Raw genomic sequence first — 19,658 nt, 5'->3', positions numbered from 1 at the left:
TAAAATGCACGTGTCTATGAATGAACTTGCTCTAACATGGAACCAAATGACAAAATTCATTAATCCATGCAAATTTCCAAGGATGTTCACTTCTATGCCTTTTCAGTGACTTTCAGTATCTCCGAGTATCTTTGTTGCATTTGCTCACTGTTCTGTGATGTCAACACTTTTACAGGACTGTTCAAATACCATTTCTAATTAATTCTGGTGTGTGTCATGTAATGTATTTGTCCATTCATGGATCAATCCCCTGTTCTTTAGTTTGCTGTTTAGTTCTTTAGAAAACAAACAGAAAGTTGCGACATTGAACAGTTGTACTGTACAAGTGCATTCAGAAGTTTAAACGTCATCAGGTCAAATTAAGTTCAAGTGTAAATAGTATATTTTAGATTTATCTTAAAATTACACCCGGAAGCCTAATATCACTCATTGAGAGAAGTCCATCCATCCACCCATCCATTTTCTTGGCCGCTTTTCCTCACAAGGGTCGCGGGGGTGCTGGAACCTATCTCAGCTGGCTTCGGGCAGTAGGCGGGGTACACCCTGAACCGGTTGCCAGCCAATTCAGGTGTTTGAGTAAGTGTATATAATATAAAAATATCACAGCAAGCCACCAAACCAAAATGTCAAAAAGTGTATACTGAAATAATGATCTGATCAGGCGGTCCAATCCGGTTCATGGATATGGTTCTTGCAGAGTCAAACTTATAAAACAAATTAACTGCAGTTTTTCAACAAAAGTAACTGGTGCTGGTATTTCTTTCCCCATTAGAGGTCACATTGACGTAAAATTTTATTTCTGTAAAAACTGATACTACAGAAATGTTTTAAGATGATGTATTTAGTATAACTTTAAGTATATGGTTTCGTCAAACTTTCAACCTATTTTATATGATTGGCGACAAGAGGATACTTTACACAGGTTACCTTCTGTCATCTATTGGAGGAGCATTTCATTGTTTAGCCTAGAACACTATTTGCAGTAAATACATCATAATTTACACCTGATAATCTCTCACAGTGCAGTGGTTGGAAAACATGGATCTATTTGAAATTGCAATGACTTGACAAGCATTTTTAAAGAAGAAACCATTTATTATTACATTCTTAAAACCACATATAATGTATCCCAATGGACAACAATATATATCGAGCTGTGTGACTCACTTAGTCTTGAACTAGTAATATATATCTCTTGCACATATTTTCTTACAAGGAAAGAAAAGGGAGATAAGTCTTTTATGGACTTTCCCAATCATTTGCCAATTAAAAAAATGATTACTGACTTTAAAGGCCAAAATTGGAGACCTGTAAATCAAGTGATAAGAGACAAATACCTAAGTGAAGATCACAGCAAAAGAGAAAATAAAAATACATCCCAAGAATGAAATGTGTCTTTAAAATGGATTGGTTTGTATTCCTATGTAAATGCTCATAAATTTAAAAGTTACAATATTAGGACAAACGGGAAGGGGGTCCGGACAGTTTGTGAGCAACATTCACAAAAATAGAACTTACGTCCACAGTGATTATGGTTGTGGGGTGCAAAGGCGTGAGGAGTACAAGGCTGGTCATAAAAAGGGACAAGAGATCACAGCTAGCTCCCTGAGTGGCAGGCGGCAGGCCCGAAAACTTCACAGCACCCAAGTAAGACATGTTCACCTCAATGCTAAAACAACTTGTTCACGTTTTTTTTTGTTCAAGTGAAACGTTGAGGGACAGAAAACAAAAAGATAAACAAAAATGTCTTACTGGCTTTGAGGCCCATCTCAGGGGGGCAGCTGGTAGCTCTGTCTGGCATTAGACTAGTGTCCAGTGAGAAACGGGGGGACTGTAAGTGCTTTTTATTCAAACAAGTGTTGGCTTTGGGACTAAAAGGGGGAAGAGGAACAACAATTCTACAAATAATACAGTTGCTCCAACCAGCAAGGAGGGGTTATGATACAAACTGTGGACCATCAGGACCTGAACAAGTGCGACTACATGAGTGATTGAATTATATGACACCTGACTGCTGGTTAGAAACAGCTGGGAGGAGACAATGTGCATCCCCTCTTATAAAGTTCAGAAAGTTTGCCTTGCTTGATCTTTTCCTTTCGAGTCCCGCTTGTCGTCCTCTTCTCTCTTCGGGCAAGGGCAGAGCCTTCAGCAGCGGCGTTCAGTTGAAATGCCAAACAAAGGCAATTTGTTTCCTCCGTCGCGTGGACACGCTGCCCCTGTTTGCATCTACAACAAGTGTCTGTTCATCTGTTCACCCCCCGTAGTGGGTTTACTGTCATGGGGAAAGTGGAGGGGGTTGTCAATGAAACCTGAGAGTACTATATAGAGAGGAAAATAGTCCAGAGTCCAAAAATCCGCTTCCTTTGTGCACTTTTCTCTCCTTTCGTTCTGAACTAATCTCATACGCTCTAACACTCTCCGCAGTCTCACATAGTCATCTATTTACATTCTTATTTAAAATATTTGTATATAAATGTGTATATAAATTAAAGATCATTTCATCTTGCCCTGTCTCCAAGTGGCGTTTGCAAGGAAAAGGGAAGTGTGGGACTGAGGTTTCTCAAGAGCCTACTCAAGGCAGCACCGAACACAGGCGAAATGTGAGAGAAGCGGCTCCAAGAGGTGACGTTGTGTTTTTTTTCTTCCTACAAAACGACTTGTGATCTTGGTCCCTAAGTGTCAGTACATGAATAGGGTGGTGTGAATATGCACACATACCATACTGATTCTGAAAGATCAATCTTATTTCTACGATCATGTATAAAACTGTCCGAGTGTGACAGGGTTATACATTCATTTTCGAGTCCTTTGCTTGCGCGCCGGTGCTTGTCGATGAGGTACATTCATTACAGGTTGGGCGATCCGCAGCGGATCAGACGTTAGACAAGTTTTCAAACTTGCGTCTGCCTCATGCATCTGCTGGTTGGTGCTGCTACAATACGCAGAGGAGCATGAGCGTGCATGGTCTGTAGTGTAAGGTGCTTTGCCTGCTCGGAAAGTGGAGGGCTACTTTGGAATCACGGGAGACGGAGTATTTTAAATCCTGGATTGTCTTAGAACTGCTGGTTGTTGAACGTCAACATTATTTTTTTCCTACTCTGTCTCTCCTTTTCCCTTCCTCGAAATTACTCCCTCCATCTCTCGGTCAGTCAAGTCAGTCTTTTCTGTCAGTCGGTCCATCTGTCTAGCTGTTGGTGGAGTCGGGCAGGGACATGTCGGTCCCAAACACCTCCCGGTACAGCGGAGGGAAACTGTACGCGGTCTCTGGGTGGACTAAACGGAAAAACTCCAGTTTATCAATGTGGAGGTTGCAAATGGATTTCATGATAGGTAGTTTGGACAGCATCTGTGGAGAATTAAAGTGATACGGTGAGCCTTTTCCTCTTGATGTTGTTGTCAATTGCTCATGAAGCGTCTTCATTTTACCTTGTCCAGTTTCTCCTCAGATGCATTCTTAAGAAGACTGTGCTGCAGAGCCAGGTAAACTTTCTCCTGAAGCTTCTGAACCTTTTGGCCATCCATCAGCCAGGGCCGATCTAGCAAAATCACAGGAATGGCACATGAGGTGAAAGTGTCATTTTTGCTGAGTCAGTGTTCACTGAGCCAGCAAGTCAGTTTATTGAATCCAGTAATCCCCCGCAGGAATATAGAATGAACAGCACCGTGCGAGTAATTGATTCCCATCCCAAAATGTTTATAACAACAATCTTCTTGACAGTGGTGCCTTGAGATATGAGTGACCCAACTAATGAGTTTTCAATACTTGAGCTGTCAATCGGCTGATTTACGATAATTGAATAACAATAGTTCGTACTCACAATCATATCGCTAGCTTTGGGCTGAAACCTTGTACCTCTAAAATAGTCACTTTTTCAGGAGACGGCATCTTTTTTTTTCAACCATTAACATTGCATCATCCAGGAGAGCAAATCATTTTCAACACTTAAGATTGGCCGATAATTGGAAAAAAACACTGAGCAATTGTATAGATTTGTGAAAATATGAAATTGTATCAAAATGTGACTTATTGAGGTTTCGGCCCGAGTTGCCCGACGCCAGTGATATCATCTTAATCCCTTGGGAAGAATAACTACCAATCCTGCCATACTGGAAGTCCAGAGGCGATCTGAGCTTCCAGTACAGTAATCTGCATTTGTATGTTATACTGCCCTCAAGTGGCCAAGACACACACCCCATAATGAGCAGCACAATGTGTATTGCAGGAGAAAGTGTGACAAAATCTGTTATTTTTCTCATTTAAAAACACATTGTCATTTGTTTTTGTTTTTTGGGGTGGTTCAAACGGATTTATGGCATTTCCATTTATTTCTTTGGAGAAATATGATTTGAGATCTTTTCAGTTACGACTGGTCACAGAATGAATTAAACCTATATCTCAAGGCACCATTCTATTAATTGAAGCCATACATTTGCCACAAACTATGATCCTAAAAAACACTTTAATATCATTTCATCCAAACTTGCTTTACATTATTACCCTAAAAAAATAAATGACCTTAGATTGAATTGACTTTTTCTTTTTTTTTTTTTTTTTTTTTTTGAGTCGTCAGTGCAGGCAAAGTGACGTGACCTGTCACCCTGCTGCTGCTATTGTGAGCAGTCAGTGTGAGTGATGACTTTTACCCTGGTCAAAACAGTCATCTCTTTTGGGAATTTTTCTGGTGCCGCAGTTTGGTAGATATGCTTACAAAGAGTGGCGATATTTAAAATATAAGATCACATTTATAAATCTGGCCACCCATCATTTTTCGATAAATCCAAGGTAACAATATAACAATATATTGCTAGAACACAGTTTTGAAATTAATGTTTGCAACCAGCTATGAGAGTTAGTGTGGCTACAGTACAGTTGGTAAAATGAATATTATAGACTCGCTACCGAGGCAGATAAATGGCAAACTGGAAAGGATAACATCGGTTAGTTTACACACTGAAAGCTCACAAAGCTTAGAAGAGAAGCAGCAACTCATTTTCTGAGAAATAAGTACTTTGCTATTTTGCTATATTTCAATTTTATTGAGAAAAAAAAATCAATAAATGTTCATTTTATGTTGAGTAATATATCTCTATAGTGCATTCAATTGAAGAGAAGTTATTGACTCACATGTTTCAAAATAATACATTTCATCTCAGAGCTGCAATTAATTGCAATACTGTGATACTGTAACAGGTTTGCTCACAGTGATTATATTGTCCGAATCTGATACTGGCCCATGCATACTAACAACCCAGGCTAAAGTTAGCTCCTCGCTGACATATAAACTCGTCTCTCAGTCGAGATAATCTATTTAGACTAGTCTTTGGAAGCATCTTGTGGCTTCTTAGTGTTTTTAAGAAGAAGCACAAAAAAAAAAAAATCGGGTTGATTTCTATTTGTGCAGTTCTAGCACCCTCTGGTGGCTAGTTTTTTAGTGCAGTTTAATTTTCACAAGGCATTTTTTGGCCCTTCTACTAAAATCCACGTTAATAGTCAGATGAAGGGGAACGAGTCAATATGTGGAGGAACTCAATGTGTGCTTGCATTAGCAAGTAAGTGCCTCAAGATTATATTATCCATATATATATATATAGTATTGTATTTATTTAAAATTCTATATATACAATTTATATTTGTTATTGGTTTAATGTAAAAAAGCACAATATTGTGTTTCTTTTTAGTTGGAGCTTTTTTTTTTTTTTTTTTATCATATTGTGACCTTCATATTGTGATAATATTGTATCATGATATTTGAGTATTGTTACATCTCTAATATACTGCGACTATGCAAGTGGATTGTACAGTATATAATGCAGTTCACTTCTGTGGCTAAATCATAATAACGATGAAAAGTGATGGCCGAAAATAAAGTAGAGGAGAAATAGTCACCAGGAGAGAGAAGAACAGCAGCGCTAAACAAAGCCATTTCTTCATCAGACAGCTGGAGGCGGCAGAGTCCTTTGCCCAGTTCAAATACTGCACTCACAAGGTCATCACAACCTGAATAAACACAACACGAAAGTCATTGCATTACTTAATGATGTGTCAAAGGGCTAATTTAAGGTTTGAAGAAGGCCTCCACTTTATAATAATAACATTTATATAACCTACATAAAAAGCACCACTATACAATAATTTCAGACATCCTGAGGGACAAGGACCGCTGCTTCTTGAGGTAACAATGACATCCGGCCTTTTCTGTTTGCCATTGGCAAGCCAACACTCATTTTATTTTTAACCAGAGGAGGCAGTGTTGAGTCACTTGTTTATCAGTTCTACATGAGTGAGCTATGCCCAAATGCCTTGTTTGAACAATAACAATTTAGAGATTGTTTACTTGTGGCTGTTTTTGATACTTGTGAGCTAATAATTGTGTTCCTTTTAAATATACACCTGTATTATATTTATAACCTATGGTACATATTTTAGGTGAAATATCATCATGTTTCTGTGTGAAGGCTACCATCTGCTCTGTTACTCAATTTTCTACTGTTATATCTTGATGGATACATGATCAGCTATTTAGGTTATAAAAAATTGATAAAAGCATTGGAAAAGCAAAAGAACATTGGCTTTACTATTGGACAGCTGTCTTATTGAATAAAGGAATTCCCATGTGATGCTCACCAAGCGCTTTGAAGAACTGAGGCGAGGCAAATTTTCCGTTGAAGAAAATGGTGCTGTTGTTGACATTAAAAGCCCGGCACATACGAATCAGCAGGACCTCCAGGCATCCTGAAAGGGTAGCCATAGGGGCAAAGATATGGAGAAATGCACGAGGAGGGCGATAGGAGGGGGTTCGAAAATACTCCAACATGAACACACAGACAAATGTCCATTTGGATTCAGATTAATATACATCATATATATGACAATTTGAACCATTTAAACAAATGCATGTTTTAAAGAGTTCAATTTACAGAAAGTAAATACATTGTCAAATACATGTTTTGTTCATATATATTAAATATATATGAAGAAAATTAATTACAAATTTTACAGAAAAATGTTTTTCTCCCCATTGTTCAAGACATGGGGCAAATGAAGGAAGAGAAAATTGGAGAGAAAGAACAAGAAGGAACTCAAGTTAGCAAGTAGACTCGTGTTTACTCTGCTAAAACTCTGTGACCTATGATGTGTAAATATACCCATTGTGGACTGGACACTGACCTGCTTTCAGCAAAATAATCTGGTCATTCTGGCAAAGGTCCATAAATCCAGCAATACGTTTGGCAAACTCCACCACATACTGGATGGCATTTGTAATGTGGTGTGCACACTGTTGCCACATCCACTCTGCTGACTGATAAACAGAGAGAAAGAAAAACAACACATGATTGAGTGATTTCATCGAACACCACATTAACCACATTACCAGAGTTAAATCTCTTCCTGAGCTGCTATTGTATTCTAATGACATAAAAAAAATGCACATATGTCATAATTAGGGAGGCAATATGTACCTTGTTCTGAAAAGCGCGCGTTTCCTCAGGTGTGTATTGTACCCAGGTGAATCTCTTCATGTCCTCAGCGCTGTACTGACACGTCTCCAAATGAGACTTCACAATACATTGGGTGATTCGCTCTGTATGACAAACACATAAAAAAAAAGCATAGAAACATATTATATTATATCACTCAAAGGATTTGAACACCAGCTTTTGAGAAGTCGACAACATGATTTGGTTTATCTATCTTGCATCACTGGTTACCAATCTACTTTATCTGGTTTCCTAGTCTTTCAGTTCATGATTTTTTTCCCCCAACAACAAGCAGTTGGTTGTTTTGCAAATTATATTACAAGCAGAACCGAGACCTTTGTTCTTTGAAGGTATTGGAATACATATATATATATATATATATATTAGGGGTGTGAATTGCCTCGTACCTGACGATTCGATTCGTATCACGATTCACAGGTCACGATTCGATTCGATACCGATTAATCCCGATCCGAATTTACAAGTCGATTGTTGCGATTTTTTTCATTCAAATTTAGAAAATACTAATCAGTAAGCTTGTAGAGTGTAAGATTTATATGAAAATGTATTATTTATTTATCTGAAATTTCAGTCTTATAGAGGTTGTAATCTGTTTCATGTTTGAACAGCATTAAAATAAAATATTAAGGCTTAATGTTCCGTTCATATAACATCCTTCCATGCTCAAGGTGTGAATCCTAAAAAAAAAAAAAAAAAAAAAAAATCGATTCTGCCAATTATTGAATCGATTCGAGAATCGCGCGATGTAGTATCGCGATATATCGCCGAATCGATTTTTTTAACACCCCTAATATATATATATATATATATATATATATATATATATATATATATATATATATATATGCTAGGACCATTATTATTCACTACATAAATAATTTTAAAATTTAATTTACATAAAAATCTTAAGAATCTTGATATTTTCCAAACACAACTTTTCATTTTTATGCTGATGACACTGCCATATACTGCTCAGTCGTCTCTCAGTATTTACAATTTGTGTTTGAAAGCCCCATACCTGAGCCCTGAGGGGTTTGTGTTTTCCAGTGATGGATTTAGTTGTTGGTGATGGGACCAATCATGTACGTTTTTTTTTTTTTTTTTTTTTTTTAAATAAGAAAACATAGAAGTGCTCCGGCGCTTTATATTTTATTCAATTATCTGAAATTCAACTTTTAAGCCCTTGTTACATTGGAGGTGTTTAAAGCTCTGATCTACCTGGTGTTCTAAAGTGAGAAGTCTTCATTATTCGTTTTATCAATCGTTTACTGTTTTTAATATTACTTTTGCTGCCCTCTTGGCCAGGTCTCCCTTGTAAAAAAAAAAAAAAAAGGTATTTGATCTCTATGAAATTAACCTGGTTAGATAAAGGCGGAAGAAAACAAATACAAAATCAATTGAATAGGTCTCTGACATTGTCAATTAAAACTGAGCGTTATCATTATCTTTGAAATGTAATAGTACACTGCGTACTCTGGCTTCTGGGCACTTCCCAACATTGGCAATAAATTCCATTTTATTATCATTGGTGGGGCATCAGACCAACATTTTGGATACTAAACCACAACCTACTTCAAACTACCTTGGTTCTGAAGTCATACTGTAAGTCATATACACGTTATGACATCATTTCTTTGAACAACGTAAGCTATTAAGGTCACCACAGCACAGATGGTGAAACATTTACAAATGGTCAAAAATGTTGGTTCCCTTCCTAAAGAAAGAAGAAAAACACAATGGTCGCTGAAATGACCTAAAAAGTGACCAAAGTACAATTAGTGAACCCATGCTATAACACTACACAATCAAAGATAACATACGACACAGAAAAGCTCACCTTGAGCTTTCTTCGGACCTCCGAGTTTGTACCTTTCAACTACGTCAACACCTTCCCAACCCCACGCGATTACTATCTGCAACATGGAGCATCCTTTGGAATACTTGTTAGCCTCCCATAAGCAGTTCTAGCGCTTGTGTGACTCTGGTCTGAAGCATGCTGCTGAATATGAGCCCAAGTAAATGAAGTAGCTATCAGTCAACCTCACCAAGGTAAGGTACATGTTATAAAAGAGCCAGGCTAACATTAGGGGTGGGACAAAAAACCGATTCGACCGAACCATCGGTCGTCAAGGGGAGCTAAACGGCCGTATCGGTAGCAGACTTGTCAACCGATACAAAATCCGCCGGGAATCCTTAGATACATCGCTTGTAAAGCTGTGGACCGGATATCGCGTGGCTGTGAATCGGTTGCGAGTGAGGCTTTATGGTTTTCATAACAATAGCAAGAGTTCTGCGCCGTGCTCTACTTGTTTTGTTTACATTTCAGTAGCATCACTATTCAAGCTACTTCCCTGTTTACAGAGAGCTAGCAAAGTAGCGCTCAGAGACGCTTCATTCCCCGGATGTTGTAAACATAATGCAAAGACGTTACGCACCTTGGGGAGGAGCCGACCGTCAACGCCGTGCTCGCGACACGGCGCGCGCGCGCACAACGAGTGACAACATGCAACAGTTAGCAGAAGCTAACCCATTGCTATCGAGTCCTCTCGGTGCACTTGTATGTCTCGGGCCGGCGTTGGTACTGCGCGCGAGCCAAAAAGAATAACTCCCGTGACGATCCAATGCATGGATTCAAACGACACAGGTATGTCCCACAGCCAACACACCAGCTATGCTAAAAGCACACTGCAAGTATCTCATTTCTCAGTTTGTGGCTCCCTGTCAATGTCTACAACTAGCATGAGCAATAGATAGGAGAACTGAGACGTGCCCGTGATTACGTCATCAAACGCAAAATGAACGACAGCCCAAAAAAACAAAACATAAACAGTAGTGATTCCGTGGTCATCATCTTGTCTCAGATTAAAAAAAACAAAAAGATGTCATACATTAACCAAAAATGAATATGATGGCAAAAGAAAAACAAATATTGTTAAAAACAAAAATTGTTGATAAAAAGGGAAGGGCACTTTTGGAAATATTTTTGGATATATTAAGTGGTTAAAATGTGTTTGATAGATTTATTGTTCCATAAGGTGGCTTCATATTTCTTTTGGCTGGACGGTAGGTTTATTTCATGTCTTAAATTTATGTTTCTGAAATACTTCACAATGTGCACATATTCTGTTTAATTGTGTTGGTGTCTTTTTAAAGGTTAAATATTTAATTGAATTATCAGCCTTTTTTTTCCTGATCCTTATTTTGAATTTAAAAAAAAATAAAAAACAATTATAACTCTCAATAACAACTAATAAATATTTAACCTGATACATTTTTCAGTCATATCGCCCAGCACTTTGTTGCGGTCCATTTAAATAATTGATTCAATATATAAAAATATAGAAGACATTTTTGTTGTTGTTTTTTTTTCAACACATTTGTAGATACTGTAAAAATGTGTGGTGTTTTAAGATTAATGTTTACAAGCAACAAATGTCACTATAAGTTTTGAATATTGAAATGAATCGTATCGAATCGAAAATCGTATCGTTCCCAAACTTAATCGAACCGCATCGAACCGTTCTGTTCTGAAAGATAATCGTTTTTCAATCGAATCGCAACCTGTGTATCGAGATACATATCGAATCGGCCTCATGTCAGAGATTCCCACCCCTAGCTAACATGCTAAGGCGTTGAGCTTGGTACGATGTTCCTTTTGTACACACACAGCGCAAGTAAATTTACAGTGAGTATGTGGTATCCTTCTGTTAATGAAAGAAATCCCCACAATAACCAGAATGAATATTGACAAGCCACAAAGGTGAATGTCCTTAAGCAGATGAGCAAAAAGCTTTTTGGCAAGTCACATAAGTTCTGTTTACAGTCGCAGTAATTCCGTTTACAAAGAACTCTGACACGACTATGAAACATGGATGCTCAGTTATGTTCTGGCGCTGCTTTGCTATATCTGGCAGACAATGAATTATCAAGACTATGTGGACATACTGGAGCTGCCTAATGTCAGAAAGCTTGGCTACAAACCTGGAAACAACCAAGAATGGCTAAGAGCAAAACGTCTGACTATTTTGAAGTGACCTACTTTTCCAAATACTAGACTTATATCAGGGAATTCAGTTGAGAAATTCCTTCCTCTTTAGGAGCCGACACAAAGCAAGAAGGAACCATCAAACCTGAGTGTGTGGGACACAATACCAAAATACCTGTTGACAGGTAAAGAAGTTTGACTTCAGCAACCTTTACTGTCAAAATAGCCATCTTAGGCCAAATAAAAAATGAAAAAATCTGGCTGGTGCCACAAAACATTTGAACATTATGATGAAGGAAGTCTGATGTACTGAGGGCCTAATGCTGCATTCAAGGATGGTCGGAAGTCGGAAATATCGGAGTTGGTTTTTCCCAGTTCCGACCTTAAAGCGTTCGAGGCGAAAGTGAACACCCAAAATGGCGGATAGTGATAAATTGTTTTTTATATTGGTCCTCAAAACTCACTTTGACCTCCAGCAAACTTACCTTTTTGCAATTTTGCTTCATTTATTATTATTATTATTAATCTCATTTTATAAGCATTCCGTGCAGTTCAGTAGTTCACCGTATAATTTCATGCCGGTAGATAGCGGCATACTGTCACATACGTGTTACGTCAAGTTATGTTGAATATTTATGAATGAAGAAAGCTATCTAGTTTTATACACGAGTAAATCATGTTTTACCATTCACGGTCTGTGTTTCTAAAGGGGTCGCCATTGTAGAGTGACGTCACTCGTAGTCCGTCGGTGAAGTTGGGGTCCTTTTTTTTTCTTCTGACTTTGCAAGTGGAATTTCCCAATTCAAGGGGGCGTTCCCGTACAAACTTCCTGGTTTGAACTCGAAAAGTCAGACTTCCGGCCATCCTCGAATGCAGCATTAGAGCTAATTGGAGCTGCACCATAACCGGAAAATATGCAGCATCCAATACTTTGAGATTCAATTTTTTGACTTTTTAATCTTCCACTTTTTTGTTTTTTGTAGCAAGTTTTTTGCTATCAATGTTCTGATTTTTCTTAGGACAATTCTATGGATATTTTAAAGTAATTTTGGGGATTTTTTCTTTTGTTTTTGGACATTTTGTAGTTACAATTCCAACGTTTTGTTTTCTGCCTTAAGAAAAAAGAAAAACAATTCTGTATTTTTTACAGTTCTTTTCTGCCTTAAAAAAAATAAAAATAATTTAAAAAAATACTGAATTTGCTGACATATTTGGCAATTTCATGGAATTTTATCATAATTTTCTGCTTTTCCTCTTCCCTTTTGGATATTTTATGGTCACTTTTTGGATATTTTTAGGACATTTAAAAAAAAAAAAAATTCTACCGTCCGTCTCTTTCTGACAACTTAAGAATTTGTACTCTGTCATTTTTTAATTGTAAATTATTCATTTTGTATCAAAAGCATCAATTCATTTAAATAATGTCTTATGTGAAAAATAAATATGTAAGGAAATTATAAATATCGAAATAAATATACTTAAATCACATTTAAAATCAACCCCAAAGGCACATGTATTAAATGAATTATCAAAGACAAAAAATAAGGTTATTTTCACTATAATTATAGTTAGTTTTGTAAATGTCAAATGTAGTTGCAGTTAGTTTTAGTTTTTTAAAAAGCATTTTTTGTTTTTAATTTATTTTGTTCAATGAAAATGATTTTTAAATTTTTGTTTGTTATTTCGTTAGTTTTTTCTTGGTCCGCACTTTCAAGGTATTTCAGTGAGAATTGTGGTGTTACGGTATGTCACAACTCACCAAGGTCTGTTATTGAGCAGTCATCAGGCAACTGGTCCAGCAGTGCATGTGTGTCTCCAAGCAGAGGATGCATGTGCAGGAGCTGAATGCCATTGCTGTCCGAGCCATCCATCATTGTCTGCTGCGGAGAATTCTGATTGGACAGGGATGATGAAGAGGAAGAAGCGGACGATGAGTTGGAGGTGTTTCCTGTGCTGGTCCCTCCGCTTCCGCCCAGTAGCTCCAGGCTGCAGTACTCGCTGGCCTCCTCGGGGGTCAGCGGGAGGTCAAATAGGTCGGGGAGCGCTGCAATGTCGTCAAGGTCGCTGAGGGTGGAGCTGGAGCCCCCGGTGCTGTAGGAACGGCTCAAACCTCCCTCGCCGTCCTCTCCGCTACCGCCACACGCGCCGTCCTCCCTGGGTAAGGATAGCGTAGTGGAGACCCCATCTCCGGAGCCCACACACTCCTGCGATTTCTGATGCTTCTGCACCTCGGCGTACAGGCTGTCTCGCTGCTTTTTGGACATGCGACCAAACTTCACCGCTGTTGAGAGAAATTTCATCTTAGTCATTGGCTTACGCACCGTCATACGACATTTATTAAAGTCTCTTATTTCGTTGTTTCATCAGGAAAAAAAATAAATATTTGTATATTTTTTCGTTTTGCAGCAATTAGCATTAAAATATAGCTAAGTTTCACCATTATTCACAAATCTAAGTATTTGAGCTTTTTTTCAACGTGGCCCTGGTTTATCTCTTATACTCTGCTGCCACCTGCTGGCCGTTTGTGTAATAACTATCATTTCTTCAACCATTCTTTGCAGTTAAGAGGCTGCATCAAAGCCTTCTGTATGCTCTAGCATTAAAAAAAAACGTATAAATAAGTCTTTGGGACAATTAAAACTTTCAAAATAGAACGTATTTATTTGTCTTTGGGAGCAAATGGGAAGTCAGCCCAAAACTTTTTTCCTGACAATATGTTCGATGCAGCTCCACTAGTCTAAATACGATATTCTGGTTAATATTGGGTTAGTGGAAAATGAGTTAAGCAGGAAAATCCAGCAGTTTTTATCAACATTAGAAGGCGGCCATTTTGTCACTTGCTGTCGACTGAAGATGACATCACTGTTGCTTAGGGCTCAGGCAACCACCAATCACAGTTCACCTGCTTTCTGAAGCTGAGCTGTGATTGGTTGTTAACTGAGACCTGAGTAACAGTGATGTCATCTTCAGTCGACAGCAAGTGGCAAAATGGCCGCCCACCGAGATGGATTAAAAACAGCTAGATTTTCCTTCAAAACTCATATTCCACAAATGTAATATTAACCAGAATGTCATGTTTAGACTACTGAGGTCACATATAACATAATATTGTGAAGAAATGTTTTACGTTGACTTCCCATTTGATTTGATCTTTATTCATCTTGAACACGTCCCAAAATAATAATAATAATAATAATTGAACTCATCCACTATGTTTACGTTTGTCAACTGGAGTCCAACAGTTTACTGCCAGCCTACTGTATATATTTGTCAAGTATGGATGTTGGATGGATGTTTTTCAATGGATAAGTGTGGAAGAGGGTCTCTCCTAGCTTGTCTGTGAAATTGAGATTCATAAACCACTGTAATGACTCACAGATTTCCGTAGATGGCGGTGTTGCATCACTTTGGATTTGAGAACTTGAGAACTCATTTGCGACTGACAGACACAACACTACTTTTGTCTTGGTGCAGTTTTGTGTGTTTATTAATGATGATTAAATTACAAATTTTGACACGCAAAGCGCCGTACGTGAGAGAAGATGATGCGGCACATGGAATGAAATGATGAACGGCATGTAAAAAAAAAAAAAAAAAGCATTTCACAATTGTATATCTTTAAATAAACGATTTTACCATGAAAAGCCCTAAAAGCCCTTTCTCAGTCTTGTTTTTATTGTTTAATAGTTTGAGCCAGGTATCACAAAATCAAAAAGGAACTCTTGGTAAGTTCAGTGCTTATAATGTCCCAGAATACAATGATGAAAGTTGTCAAAATGCTCTAAAACATCTGGAAATATATATATATATATATATATATATATATATATATATATATATATATATATATATATACACTTTTATTCAAGTCATGTCACCTAATTTGAAAAGCTGGCACATTTTTTACAGTTCAGCTCCACTCAACTTATTTAGAACCGTAAATAGTGTGGAATCAAGAGGACAACATGTGACATCCAGCAAACACCTTATTACAGCACATACTGTATGATCTGTTTGCAGTTCAGTTATCCATTTTATTGGTCTGCATGATAACAGTTTTGTACTAGGGACCTGTGGCTTCCTTTTTTTGATGTTATGTAATAGGTAAATTAGAAATGTCTCAGTGCAAAACAATTTGAAAGGGATCCCCATCTTAGTGTTACCGAGGCGGACACAGTTTGGAGATGAGTGTATTTATTGACTATATCGAGTTTATGTGATTTTGGTTCTTTACATCTTTTGACCATGACTGTGACTCAATTTGCCACCTTAACTCAAGTAGAACTGTATGTGCCAGATTTGATATTGAGTTTTTACCCAATGATAATCTTTCGCAGCCCAAAAAAAAAGAGTAGGACGCAAGTGTGGAGGCATCTACCAACAGCTGAAGTGGAAAATTAGCACCGACAGCTCACATATTCTCATGGTATCACCTTCAATTTAGAGGAATGTGTGGCTTGGCTCTGTAGCAGAAGCACATCTGCTCGATTTCGTTATTTGAGTCTCACTTAAAACCTCACAATTATGATACATTTTGATTACACCGCAGAGGGTAATCATGAAAAGAATGTAGGAAACGTGCGAAAGGAGTGTACGTTCTGTTGCGTTTACCATCTCTGCTCATGCCCAACGCCAGACACTTTTGTAGACGACAGTGCTGGCAGCGGTTACGGTTCGTTCGGTCAATCAAACAGTTCCTCTGGCGCGAGCAAGAGTACATGGCATTGTTTTGCTGGCTGCGACGGAAGAACCCCTAAAAGAGATGCAAACATACACACCCAATTCACACCTGCACATTTGAGATGAAACATGTACATTGACGCATCGCTTGTGTTCCTTCTTACCTTGCAGCCTTCACAGGTGATGACCCCATAGTGGATCCCCGAGGACTTGTCCCCACAGATTTTACAGGGGATGACCTCGATTTGAGCTGTAGGACCAAAACCAAAATTGAGCAGGTCAGAACAAAATTGTCTTGTGTTTAGAAAACAACATTTGATTTCTTTGAGAATTGCTGCCAGTACTTCTCACGTGCTGTCACTATCAAATGTTTATTGAATGATTATTAAATCGAATAATTGACTAATCGGATTCATTTTAATTTTGCATTAAAGTGTATTAAAAAAAAAACTTTTTTTCCCACTGATTACTGTTTATTAACCAGTTATTGGTGGTTATTTCATACTTTGTATTCGTATATAGTGCTTAAAAAAAGGGGATACTGATGTACTGTGTTTCCCAAAGTAAAACCAGATGTTTGCAAATGGCTTATTTTGATAAAAAATATAATCAGTCTTCTTGAAGGACTACAGAAATCAATGAACAATTACTGTTCATATGCTGACATCAGAGGATTTAGTCAATTTTAAATAAAAAAAATGTCTCCAAACGATTACTCAATTATTAAAATGGTTGTCGATTAATTTGATTATCGATTACGGCGTATTAGGGCTACGTAGAAATATATAGGGCGGGGGCAATATGACGAGAAAAAAAAATGGCAAATTTGCCACTTTTTAATATGACAAGAAAAATAGTGGAAAATCTGCCACTTTTTAATATGGCGAGAAAAAAAAGTGGCAAATTTAAAAAATGGCAAATTTGCCACTTTTTTTTCTCGTTTTGCGGCTATTTGTGTCAAGTGTAGTGCCGGCAGAAAGGAAACGCATGTCTCACGCTACACAAGTCACAGTTTGCAAAATGTCTACGGTGGAAAAATTCATTAAAATGTACTTTTCGGTCGGGTTTTCACTTTTCAGACAAGGAGATACTAATTGCTTGAGCAGAGATTAACAATATCATAGTTGCCAGTTTATAAAGTGACACATTTGCCACTTTTTTTCTCGTCATATTAAAAAGTGGGAAATTTGCCACTTTTTTTCTTGTCATACTTCCCCCTCCCTCTAAAAAAATATATATGTATTTCTACGTGGCCCTAATACGCCGTCGTACTTGAGACTTCAGTCAGATTTATATAAAAAAAAAAAGAAAAAGAAAAAAAAAAAGAAAAAGAAAAAAAAAGGCCTTTCTTTACGACACTTGGTCTTGTTTGTTTTATCAAACTTTCTGAATAGCACTTGAGTGATTAGCTCGAACGCAATGTTTTTTATGCACTCAGATAAGCAGCTTTTCTATTGCTTTATGATAGCGGTTGTGAACTTTGCCTGTCGTTTAGCTCACTTCACCCGTACAGTGCTGCCTTGTTCTCTTCAGTTATAAGTCTTGACCAAAATAATATCCATTGTGTCTTCCGTTGACCTAGAAACGGCGAGCTGTGGCCTTATCTCGTCGCAGTTAGGCAGCTGTAATTCTCTGTACTCTGAATTAAATGGTCATATATATTTCTCCTCCAACTGAGCCACAGTGCAAAGTGTTTTAAACAATCTATAAAATTTTACCTTTGGTCCAACACAAATCTAAAGCTCTTCTGAAAGAAAGGAACCGTCAAGTTTGCACACAGAAATGCTAAGACAAGAGAAGCCAGCTTGCCTTCAACTGTGTTTGTCTGCACCCTGCATGAGGCCCCCATGAAGGAACAGATTGCACAAACAGATAAGGGGATCACATGACGGTTGCACACGGAGATGAACAAAGCGTCTTTCTGTTTCAGAGGCTAAACAACAATATCATAAGATATGTTGCTAAAGCTCGTACTTCTAAAGTCATTTGTCTGATCCACATTGATTAAGTAATGTCATGTCATGTAACCACTTCTTGGACTCTAACTTTTAAAGACAAATTTTCCACCACGTATACACACTTGGTTGCCTGCTCAGCTCGAAAGCTGTTACTAAAATACTGTACTCCAACTGATCAGGGCAGCTGCAGGCATGCAATGGAAAAAAAAAAAAACCTCCACCCCCTCCGTCTCTTTCTGAGGCTCTCCTCTCCCTCCCGCCCCCATCTCTCGATTATATAACCCTCGTCTGTGAGCATTCCTCACAACACTCATTCAGCCGGCTCACTCTAAGCAACATTCTGACAGGCCCGCCCCCGCCGCATTCTCGCTATCCCATTGGCTGGGCGCTGACGGCGGCCTGCTCGCTATTGGCCGAGTCGACCGTCGCTTGGCCGCTGTAGCCTGTCAGCCCATGTGGACGTTTCTGTCCCACTGACACACTTTCCCACTGCGAGGGGAGGGAGGAGGGAAAAACAGGCACATCACGGCGCTCCACGGGCCAGTTTTAAGGTGGAGCTCTGTCAAAATCTTTCCTCAAGGCCTGGAAGCTTGCATCAGAAAAATGCTGTTGCATAACAGTAAAATTAAACCGTTCAAGTAATCACAATAATACTGGAAAAACTGCACCTACAAGTTTTTCCTTGAAATACACAAATAAGCACATCAGGTTTTATTACTGACACACACATTTAATACGGATAAAGTAGGAAGTTGAATGCCAGCTAAATCGGTTTCCTAGCCATCCCCTCGCTTCGCTCGTCTATTCTTATCCAGTACGAAGAGCCAGAAATACAGTACAGATGTCCATACAGTCACCCACCCTCAATGTTGCAATGCAAGTCTCTAATCTCTTGACCAAAGATGGTATCACACGATATACTGTCGAACTCCAGTGTGAGCATGTAGATGAAAAGGAATATTGGCTTCCATCACTTTGCAAAAGCACAGGAAACTAGACGTGTTAAAGCAACACTCAGGAACTTTTAGTTTATGTTGATTATGGCAGCGCCATTAGGGGTGGGAAGCTCTGCGTACCATCACTGAAAAACAATATTAAAACTGGTGTCTTCTTCACAGTGAGTACTTTAGTGTATTTTTTTTTAAACAAATACAAATCTCTTCTTAACAGAGACCACTTTGTGTCAACAAATTTGTGTCGTTCTTAAACACTATTGTCATGCAACAAGTCAGTCAGTTACAGAGTCAACTGTTTCATTTTATAAACTGTGACAATTTTTTTTTTGGTGTAACATTGCAAAAGTAAATAAATAAAATTACTTAAATATTAAATCCAATTAAATCTATATTAACGCATTTCTTGACTCATTGGGCCATTTTCAGCAGTAAAAAGTTAATATTTCGTCTATAATTAATGTGGTAACTTCGTTAATTTTAATGTGCAATGAATACCTTTAAAAAGTAATTTTTCTACTTGCAGTCGACTGATGACATCACCTGTGCTGAGGAAGTAGGTAACGACCAATCATGGCTCAA

General features: G+C 38.1%; 1 protein-coding gene and 1 long non-coding RNA gene across 2 annotated transcripts in view; one reads left to right on the top strand and one right to left on the bottom strand.

Moving 5' to 3' along the window:
* Positions 1-1,074: 1,074 nt before the first annotated feature.
* The window catches only part of LOC144020722 (nuclear receptor ROR-beta-like), a 23,179-nt gene continuing 4,595 nt past the window's right edge, over positions 1,075-19,658 (bottom strand). Inside the window, exons 2-10 of the mRNA XM_077524472.1 lie at positions 16,330-16,415; positions 16,097-16,238; positions 13,245-13,766; positions 7,462-7,583; positions 7,169-7,301; positions 6,626-6,733; positions 5,888-5,998; positions 3,427-3,536; positions 1,075-3,346 (exon numbers count right to left, since the gene is read on the bottom strand). Coding sequence (XP_077380598.1) covers positions 3,185-3,346; positions 3,427-3,536; positions 5,888-5,998; positions 6,626-6,733; positions 7,169-7,301; positions 7,462-7,583; positions 13,245-13,766; positions 16,097-16,238; positions 16,330-16,415 — 1,496 coding nt within the window. The 3' untranslated portion in view covers positions 1,075-3,184. The remainder of the gene's footprint in view (positions 3,347-3,426; positions 3,537-5,887; positions 5,999-6,625; positions 6,734-7,168; positions 7,302-7,461; positions 7,584-13,244; positions 13,767-16,096; positions 16,239-16,329; positions 16,416-19,658) is intronic.
* The window catches only part of LOC144020743 (uncharacterized), a 23,652-nt gene continuing 13,584 nt past the window's right edge, over positions 9,591-19,658 (top strand). The window contains exons 1-2 of the long non-coding RNA XR_013283958.1: positions 9,591-10,144; positions 16,337-16,443. This is a non-coding gene — a long non-coding RNA (uncharacterized LOC144020743). The remainder of the gene's footprint in view (positions 10,145-16,336; positions 16,444-19,658) is intronic.

This window comes from Festucalex cinctus, chromosome 1, assembly GCF_051991245.1.
Source record: "Festucalex cinctus isolate MCC-2025b chromosome 1, RoL_Fcin_1.0, whole genome shotgun sequence".
In the NCBI taxonomy this organism is placed as follows: domain Eukaryota; kingdom Metazoa; phylum Chordata; class Actinopteri; order Syngnathiformes; family Syngnathidae; genus Festucalex; species Festucalex cinctus.
The sequence above is the reverse complement of the archived record's forward strand: the minus strand, read 5'-3'. Positions and strand labels throughout refer to the sequence as shown.